Source organism: Atta cephalotes, assembly GCF_000143395.1.
Source record: "Atta cephalotes unplaced genomic scaffold scaffold00003, whole genome shotgun sequence".
In the NCBI taxonomy this organism is placed as follows: Eukaryota; Metazoa; Arthropoda; class Insecta; order Hymenoptera; family Formicidae; genus Atta; species Atta cephalotes.
The window spans coordinates 2422637-2433447 of record NW_012130067.1 but is presented as its reverse complement, the minus strand read 5'-3'; the positions used below and the strand labels follow the sequence as shown (position 1 = coordinate 2433447).

General features: G+C 28.3%; 1 protein-coding gene across 1 annotated transcript; it reads right to left on the bottom strand.

The window, feature by feature from the left end:
- Positions 1–6031: 6031 nt before the first annotated feature.
- On the bottom strand, positions 6032–8303 carry LOC105625405 (protein NipSnap). The gene is made up of 5 exons (XM_012206741.1): positions 8218–8303; positions 7876–8058; positions 6815–6983; positions 6361–6628; positions 6032–6263 (listed from the first exon to the last, which is right to left on the bottom strand). Exons 1-5 carry the CDS (start codon positions 8301–8303, stop codon positions 6115–6117), a joined length of 855 nt encoding a protein of 284 aa, XP_012062131.1. The 3' UTR covers positions 6032–6114.
- Positions 8304–10811: the final 2508 nt, after the last annotated feature.

Below are 10811 nucleotides of genomic sequence, written 5' to 3'. Positions count from 1 at the left end.
TTTTAATCATATTAATATACATATACATATATATGTACGTATCTATGTATGTATATGTATATGTATGTCTGCCTGTGTAGTAAGTACATGACGAGTCTGCCGACGTATAATATAATAATAATAATAATTCAATGACTTACAAATATAACAAGGGTTGGCTCGTTGCGTGCATTGAACCGAACCTGAAAGATTTGTTAAGGTTGGGAATGTGTATTGGACTGAAATTGTCATAGGCGCGTAATTTTTAATCGTCCAGATGTATCGACATACTTTGCCAGAAAAGAAAGAGAAAGCTTCATATTGAAGAAGAATTTAGATGCTTTTTGCAACATTGTAATATTTATTAATCGTAACCAAATATTCTGAGATGCATATAGAGATAAAGGAAAAACTTTCAAACATTAATCTCATTTCATTAGAGAATCTTTAAATTTATAGGCCAGATAATGTCAGCATAGGGAATAAAGAATTTTATACACACCTATACCACAGAAAAAAATTTAGAGACATTTATTTATTAATATGCTACAAATATAATAAAAATAACAGTACAATAGTTATAATGCTCGAAAATAATATATATTTTATTCTTTTTCCCTTAGATAAATCCGAGATATTTTTCTCAGTGTGGTGTTCTGACTTTTATTTTCACGATGAAAACTTTAAAGTTTTTCGTGATAATCGAGCATTGCGCGCATTAGTATATTTTTTATTTTCAGATTTTAATTATATATTCATTAAAGAGTAATAGTGGAGAATTTGTAAAGTAACATTCTAATAAATTTAGTAAAACTATCTTTTTGTTGTAAGTGTAAATATCAGCAATCAAACGTGCATTTCTCTAATAGAGATTTAGATTCAGGATACAACAAGTTATCCTTTTATTGCTTTATACTTTTCAACTTATATCAATATAATTTAATTGCTAATAAAATAATTGTTGAGAATTAGAAGCAATTGGTATTCACTTTTCAATTCCTTTCAAGTTTCCTGCTGCGTTCGGGAATTCATTATCATTTTATCTTTGTTGTTTATGGAATATTAAACAAAGATAAAACGATACCTAGATATATCCAGATGAAGTTTCTAAACGCAGCTTTGTAAGATTCTTTAACGTTGTATCTTGGATATTTCTTAAATATGTAATTTACATAAAATTAATATATAAAAATTATTTATGTGATATATTAATTTATATCTATTATTGCATTGTTTAAAACAATTTAAATATTCACATTTTATAATGAAAGATTCTTGATAATGAAGATGTTACGTTTTTTATTAATCTAAATATTTTCTACGTTATTATAAAGTAAATTTATTTTCAGTTATAAAGGTTATTTAATGTCTCACATGATTTCCTTTTCACTTCTTTATTCATATAGCATTAAAACAGTGGAGTTAAAAGTATTTATATGTTAAATATGATTTTTAATGAAAAGGAATAAAATCATGCAGATATTAATTATTTTAAATATAAGAATTGATATTATTGATGCATTAACTAAATGTTCTACACGTTTATACTGATAACTATAACATTTATCTTAATTTGATATGTAAATTCCCCAAAATATTCACTTTTCATAATATTTCAATTGTATCGATTATTTGTGTTTTACGAGAATAAACGTTCAACAAACGTTTGTTCCTCTAAATTGCTTATGAGAGTACTTTACTTTAAAGTGTACTTTTTGCTTCATCGCGCTCCATTATATTTATATTGTATCATACACTCTATAACTGCATTCAAAATTTCATCCAGTACACATCCCAATGTTGTACTTTTACATCAAAATATACATGTTTTGTTTTCCTATTTATTATTTTTTCATATATTTTTTATTTTATATGTCACGAAACCATTATACATGTAAAATCCGTATCCATGATTGTGACTGTTGTTCCTTCCGATGTTTTGTTATATAACAATTTTCCTAGAAAATCAACGAAAAACAAATATCTCGTTTTGTATTAAATTCAAGAAGTACGTATTAAGAAAGTGTATTTCCATTAACGATAACATTTTTAAGCAGAGGTGCTACTATATTATGTAGTTAATACTTAGCAAAACATACAATCCATTTATTTTTGGAATATGAAATGTCAGTAAGTTTTATTGTATAAAGCATTTTATTGTTATCTTAAAAAATGTAAATTTTTACGATTAATTTCTTTTTAATATATATTTATAGATACATATGGAGAGCAGTAAAACATGTCACCATGAAATACTTGTAAATGATAGTTGAGAAAGCCAATCAAATACTTGTATTATATATTAATGCGTATATATTATATTAAAAAAAAAAGAACTAATGTTCTATAATTTTATTTTACGCTTATAACTTGAGATTTTCACGTAAATTAAAACAAAAATGTTTATTTAGTTTTAGAAGAGGTATAAGTAATTATAAAACAGATTGCGGGGCACGACCAAAAATATTGCATTTTATTTCGTAAGTTTGTTAATCTTTCTTCCCCTATATAACTTATACATTTAAACAAAAATTGAAAGCTTTAAACGACATTCACATAATGAACATTTTGTCATTTGCATTATCAATGGCAACATATACATTCCAATTTTCATTATATATATATATATATATATATAATATATATTATGTATTTTTTTTAACTTTGTGAAAATAAAATTTGACGCGAAAATTATACTCGACTAGCATGCATCGAACGAATATCTAAAAGTGTGTTCAATTATAGTGATATGAATGATTGTAGTAAAACATAAACAATACAATTGTTATCATGGTTATATGTTCCAAACTGTACTATATGGAAAACTGTCACAATCAACCGAAATATTTCCCATTATGATATGTAAATACAGACACATTATAGTAATTGAAATGTAACAACTTATTATGGAAAAGACAGTAAGATGACATCCACGTATGTATGAAGATACACATGTGGATTTAAATTCTTTCTTAGGTTCTTATTAGGGAGAGATGTCTGAAATCAATTACTATAATCAATTTGAAACGTAACAGACTAACAGAGATTGTTCGTGCTAACAAATTCTAATTACCGGATTCTAAATTACGTAAAATGTGTGATTTAGGAAAACTGTTTAGACTAATTTAATATGTTATACAATACGTCTTTCTGTTATTATAAGTAACTAATTAAACAATTACGATTATTAAAGTTTTAGATTTCAAACTTGCCTTCATCGAGAAAGGTTCTATATAAAAAGAAATTGTTAAGTTTTATATGCACTTTTAATTATAGCACGAGTTGTGTCTCTGAGTTAAGTTGTATGTATGTAACAAAAGGATTATTCTCGACTATAGTCTGTGTAATCACTATAACTTACTGAATACCCAATTTAGGAAATTAATTGTCGATGTTGCTAGAGTTTTGTAAATATTTATTCGCTTTACATAGAATTGCGATATGGAATTTTGATTATGATATCTAGTATTTAGTGTGAAAGAGTGTGTCTATGTATGTGTATATGTGTGCATCTGCATGTGCGTGCGCGCGGGTGTGTATACGGAAAGAGAGAGAGAGAGAGAGAGAGAGAGAGAGAGAGAGAGAGAGAGATTAATTAAAATTTAACCAAAAACGTGCGTGTGGCTAACTTTATCAGTTAACTTTGGAATGTGATAACTGGTAAGCTAGACAATTAATCATAGGCATAGCATATCAAATATCATAGTATCAAATTATGCTTGTGATTATTTGACGAGCTCGTTCTTCACTTACTTCCATTTAAGGTGTGATTTTTGCTGGTGATTTGTATTACGATACAGTTCATCAGATAGAAACGCAATATTTTTGAGATTGCTGTAATAATTACAATTCCATCAATTATGTCTTCTTTACACATCGGCCAATTACAGGAATATTGTTTTTTTTTTTGTACACGACGAAACACCGAAGTGAATGTAACTATATATACTTCAATACAATTTCTGGCTTTAATTAAAGATAAATCGTAACTCCTTTTTTTATTTTCGACATTATTTTTTTTTAAGTACGCAGAGTAATAAGAATAGGCGTAGTCGTGTTTGCAAAATAAATACTATTGATACCATGGAAAGTAGAAAATACTTCAGATCGATCTACTAAACAAAAATTTTGTGAGACAAAATAATCTCCCACAGATATGTTTTATAAACATGAAAATATTGATATCTGAAGACAACCAAATAAAAATTCAATAATTATTTGTATTATTGTTAATTTGATTAAACAAGGCTAATTATAAGAAAGTACGTGTATTTATAAAATAGCGATAATAGATACATTATTGATATTATTTAAGTGTGAATGTTACATACATGTAATTTTTTATTTCTGAAGGTACTTTCTATTTTCGATATTATTACACAGATTCTTATAATTTTTCTAGTTTGCTATTATGTAATTATGGAAAAGATATTACAGCGCGATCCCTTCTCCCCAAAAAAAAGGATGATTATTTTAAAAATGCATCAGCATTGTGAAAACGAGATCCATGTATACGCGAAGTTGTATAAAATTTATGTTGGATTTATTCTCTAGCAAACCTGAAAATGATTTGTTTTAGTGAAATTTGGATTTAATTTCCTTTATCCCAATATATACCTTCTATAAGCTTTATTGATAATTCAATTGTAACTCATTCTTGCATTTTGCTGTTAGACAAAAACACTCACACCAATCAGCTTGTACTATATTTCGATGGTAGAATGAGATTCCATGTATATACATAATGTGCATATTAAGACAGTTCTCAACAATACCATCTGTAATATTTATTCTTTAATTTTGTTCTGTGTAGCATAAATCTAGCTTGAAAAATATACGTAAATTTTTAAAACTAATATTATATTTTAAGCTTTTTATTAATTGCAATTAAAGAGAATAATTGCATTAAAAATTTTCTGACAATGCTGAAGTGTTTTACATCGAATTGAATGTAATTGCTTGAGTGGGTGAGTTAATATTTGTAGTCAATATATGATCATATAATTGATCTGTAGCATGAGATAACGTATAATAGACTCTTAATATATTCTCCCTACATTTTATTAATATTATTTTATTATTGTTTATTATTATCTTTATTATTATATTAACACATGAAATGTAAATTTTGATCGAGATAGATATCTTACCATTGAGATACCAATATCTTTCTAATGAATAAATAATCGTGAAATGCATACGAAATGCGAATCGAGTCATAAACATTCTTAATAATTATTATACAAATTTAATTTCATTTTTAACTTTAAGTAATATACACGCATTTTGTAACTAAATCGATTGGGGGAAAGAAATATGCGGTGATGCATCGTAAATTAAGATTTAAATAATTGAAATTATTTAATCCAATACACAATACATATTAATAAGATAATAAAAATGAGAAATGTTAGAACTATGAATGCATTTTAATCCAACTTGCCGATTTTTTAAATGATATGTAGATTTTACTGATGATTTTTTTTTTTTATAAATTCAGGTACATCTTTTCTACTTATGTTATTATACTATATTATCTATGCATTTTCGTAATATATATCAATTGTAATACACAAAAATAGAAAAATATGGCAAATAAGAAAGTCGTTAATAAAATCAAAACGTGTCCTATTGTCTTCCTATTAGATTGAAGAATTTGAAATTGATGAATGTAGATGAAGAAAAAATGCGGAAAGAATATAAAGATCATTTCTTTATATCTTTCTCTATACAGACATATATATATATATATATATATAATACATATGTTGTGATTCAACTGACATTTTGACAAAATGACATGTTTCATATATAATATTTATACATATATATGTATATGTATATATGTACATATGTATATGTATGTACATATACATACATACATATTATATATATATATATATATATAAACTGTCGCTTTTGCTAATGTATATCAGATAGTAACAAACTATGACATTCCTGCCAGTTATAATACAACAAAAATTTGTAGCTTTTCTCATGCGCGTAAATAATAGCATACTTAAATCTACACAGTGTATACATGTAACAAATGTTTTTACAATATTACAATCCGTACATATATATATTTATAAGAAATAATATACAAATGCATTTGTGTTCGCACCCATTTAAATTTTATTTCGTAGGCGAGAACGAAGTTGGGTTTAATATGCGCGAGTGCATTTCTCTTATTAAAGGTACAGTATAAGCGACACACTCGTCCCAACCGGGCGATCTCCAAGCACTCTCACGCGTTTCTTTACGTGATTGAAGATCCTTGTAACCTGAAAAATAAAAACAAATATGCGATATATATGAAGATGAATGAGCATAATATACATAAAACAGCGTAATATAAACAATATATGATTTCACACTTACACCAAATATGATGTACATTGTACAATCTACCAATTTGTGAGAAGTAACCAGCAAACGGTTCATCATTGTTGCGTCTATAATTAATAGCTTTAGCCCAATTATTTCCCCATTCTATCATCGTGCCTGGTTGCAAACTATAACTACGTATTTCATATTTGTTTGGCCCTTTCCTTTTTGTTAACGGTGGCCAATAACTGAACGCCAACAGATATTGCAAATGACGTGATCTTAAGTAATTCCCACGTTCCGTTTGCAGTCGTTGATAAGACTATGGAAATTAGGTTTTCATCAATGTTCATTGCAATTGATCTGTTCTTTTCAGCTAAACTTCTTGCACTATTTATCTTTTTTCTTTTTCTCTCTAATTGAAAAAGACAGAGCGATGCAAAAAATTCAACTAAAAAATAGATCTACGTCTCTGTCTTTTCTTTGTATATTACAAAAGATTTCGTACCTCATCTTTAGAAAGCACAGCTTGTGTATGATCTATACGTTCGTAACCACCTGTATATTGCCATAAATGTAAGGCCTGATCTAAATCTCCTACTTCCACTGTCCACGAACCCACTAATTCGCAATTCAAATCAGATTTTTTTGAGTGTATCAGATTAACGTGTTCCTCACTGGAATGGCATAAAAAAAAAAGATAAGGAGAAACGTACATGAGAACATTTAGCAGGCTTATTTAAAGTTTAACACATTTAACATTAATATATATTTTTCGATAATCTATTAAACCTATAAAAGATTACAAAACAAGTACATACAAATGATATTCTGACTATATTCTGATGATACCAATTAAATATATAATACTATATGATAAAGAACACAAGTTTTAACTATATTTTAAAGATATTGCAATATCTATAAAGGCTAATCTGCAATGTGTTCTTTGCTTTTACCTCTTGCCTTTTTCATTCTTTGTAACTATTTTATCAATATTATGTATTTCTTTCCAGATAGAATACAAAGTTATAAGATCAAAATGACATCAAATTGAAGTCATTTTAAGGAAAAACATGTCGAGACATTTTGGTGACGATTTTATGGTGAATTCTTGATATAATAATTTTAAGTGATTTTTAGTTAAAAGTAATTTAAAAATTATTACTGTGTTATGAATTCATCACAAAATCGTTGTCGAAGTATAGCGAAAGACATCACTATCGTTTTTCCTAAAATTACTTCAACTTAGTATCATTATCAACTTGATCTCATTATGATTTTGTGTTCTTCCATTCTACCTGAATCTTTTTCGAAATTCAACTTTTGTTTCTTATAATAGAAAACGAAAAATGGATTAAGAAGCAAAAAGAAAAGAAGTAAAAATTAAGAAACGTTCACTGCAAAGCAGAGTACACTGTTAGATTAGCCTTAAAGACTAGCAACTACAAATAATAAACTAAATTAGAAACGTTGCATGCTGAAGACAGATCGATCCTATTGCATCGAATTTATAGGTCAGTGAACCATCACGCACTCGGATGCAAGGTCACAAAGATGTCGACTCACTAGTTGGCCAAGTATTTGTCAATCGAATCTGGCCGTATGTTTTGAGTGTGCAGTGCATAAATGACCTCCTTATCGGAGAGCATTCGCGAGTGCGATTCTTTTGTGGGCTCGATCTTCCTCACCAGGAGTTTGCTCAGCCATCCCTCACTGATGTCACAGCGGATCGACGATCTCGTCAGATACCTACGAATTGATATAACTGTTAGTCAATCCGAGCAGCAGGTCCGTCACGGTTATGAGCTCTCACGTACAGATCGCTCTCGCGCTAAGAAGTTAAAAAAAATTGAAAAATAATAATAATAATGACAATGCCATGTTCCGCACGAGTTCACTTGTGCTTACCGTGCGGCTATGAGCAACGGTAGATTCCCGTTGCCGGCGAGCACGCTCGTCACGGTACGAAATTCTCTCTTCAAAACGGCAGCCATTTCCTACTGGATCCCCACACACGAATCTCCCCGTCGTACTTCACCTTCACCCGGTCGTGTTCGCGACAGCTTCGCGATCCAGCTCCGGGAGTTGAGAGATTGCGGTGGGACTCGCGGCGCTCACGATACTCTGCGAAAAGCCACCAATTCGCACGGTCGATTTATTTATATTCGTAATCTGTATGCGCGACGCTTCCCGTTTTCTCTCTCCCTACGCGAAAAAAAAGCGAGATTTACCGTCATTGAGCTCGAGATGCGCACAAATGCTGCAAATGCGTATGTATTGCGTACGCGAACGTTGACGATAAACACTTGGCCACGTTTGGAAACGTATTGCACGCAAGCGCGTACAGTTTTAATTAAGAACATTACAAGTCTATTTTTTCAGCTCAACTTTTTTCATGAATCAGCTTTCTTTCCTTTTCATGTTGGAATTCGAGAAAAAGAGAAAAGATGAATTATGAGAAGTTGAGCTGAAAAACATAAGCTTACAATTTATTTTTAAGGATTATTATAGCATTTCAAAACACATTCAGAGGAAAGTTTTACTTGATATTATATATATATATATATATAATACGTGACTATATATTATCAAATAAAATTTTCCTTGAAGAGGACGTTTCGCAAGCGAAACAACAATAAGTCATTATGTGTATCGAATCATAATGATCAAAATGACTCCAAAATGATTAATTAAAAGTAATTTTTCAATCATTTCCGATTTTAATGTCATGATTTTAATATTATCGTTTGCTTGTTTTGTTTAAGTTTGGAACATAATTTTAAGCCTGTTTTATAATGTGCTTTTTGTTTTCTGTTTCTTACTTTTTGTTATTTTTTTATCTTGTCTTTTTGCTTCTTATCTGATTTTTTTTATCACCCGAGATAAAAGTTAACGAAAGAAACAAGAAATACAAGAAATAGCAAAAAATATATTATTGATAAAATGATTGCAAAGGAGAAAAAAGCAAAAAACAAGAAACAGGAAACAAAGAGTACATTGTAGAATAGGCTTCAGTCTCGTTAAACAACAGATTTATGCGAGGTTTCAAACATAAATCTCTTAAGATGTTCAAATAATTATACTTATCGCGAGAGAATATATTCCAGACAAATGAAATTTAAAATGTTATCATTATGAAAGTTATCATTGCGAAGATATTCCAATTAATAAGAGCGAAACTTTTTAATAAACAACAATGGATTAAAAATATTAAATTGAATTAAAATTTTATCTCTCTGAATGCCTATTTTAAGTAACAAAAACTTTCTTGAATTCAATTGGATTAAATTGGATTGAATTGAATTCAACTGAAGATTCAATTGGATTGAAAGACTGCATTTCCTATTCAGAATGAATTGAGAAATATTTAGATGAGGCACAGAAAAAAACTCATATATAATAATAAAAAAAACTCATATAAAACTCATATATTATTTTTAAATTGAAATAAAGGCATATAAATGTGCTTAATGTAATTCCTAAATATAATAAATGCATTCGGATTGAAAAGGATTTTAATGTGAATACATATTTCTAAAAATCTGATTCTATTTCAGTCCATTTCAATCTATTCTTGTTTATTGGGTTGAAATATACTTTCGAATTATTATTGTATCTATTGAAGAGAAAGATATATTAAGTTCGATAAAAAGTAGCCAAAATTGGAATTAATATAATATGTTCTTCAAGATTCTCATCGTTAAATTTACTAGATTATAACCCAGTAAGAAACAATAGAATCGATGTCGATTTGATGTCAATTTGATAATTTCGATGTTAAATCAACACCAATTCGATGTCAAATCGATATCATCGATTCAATGTCGATTTCATTATCATTCTTACTGGATAAAAAAATGTACTCCAACTAAAGGTAACGATTATAATCGAAATACGTATTTTTTTAATTTTTTGATTTTAAATTTTTTAATTTTTTAATTTTTGAAAACTCGCCAACTTTTATAACGAATATAGGCAAAATTTAAATTTCTCGTTTCTACAAAATAATTCGAATGAAATAATTCAAATTAATCAAATATTGAATTCACTCGATAATTTAATTAATGTAATTTATAACTAATTTAAATAATAAAATTTCGCGAATCAATAATTATACACAAATATGATATATTTCGATTGATTTAAGGGCCGACAAGAGTGATAAGAAAACTCATTTACACTTCATTTGCAGTACAGATACATATCTGCACTCTACAGTATATTATTGTCTTGTAGAAGAAATATTTTGCCATGAAACTTTTTCTGACTTATATTTTACTATAAAGTTTCTTAAAGAGCTGGATCTTGTAATTTGGCTTTTAATACATAATAAATAAAATTATCTGCACCTTAAATGCAAAAATGGTACAAGTACAGTGAAGTATCAAAACGAATTTTTATTTTATCTTTTTTCCAAAAAAAAAACGCTCTTGAAAAATGCGACTTTCCTGATTACAAATAACCGCATTACAATTTTCTTAATATTTTAGCCGTAATTTGGG

What these genes read in the sequence shown, in the direction of transcription:
- LOC105625405 (XM_012206741.1), bottom strand. Translation starts at nt 8,303, where the DNA reads ATGGCTGCCGTTTTGAAGAGAGAATTTCGTACCGTGACGAGCGTGCTC. An exon ending in GACAAATACTTGGCCAACTA is followed by an intron (nt 6,984 to 7,875) that starts GTGAGTCGACAT and finishes ATGCCATTCCAG; the next exon opens with TGAGGAACACGTTAATCTGA. An exon ending in CAATGTACATCATATTTGGT is followed by an intron (nt 6,264 to 6,360) that starts GTAAGTGTGAAA and finishes TTTATTTTTCAG; the next exon opens with GTTACAAGGATCTTCAATCA.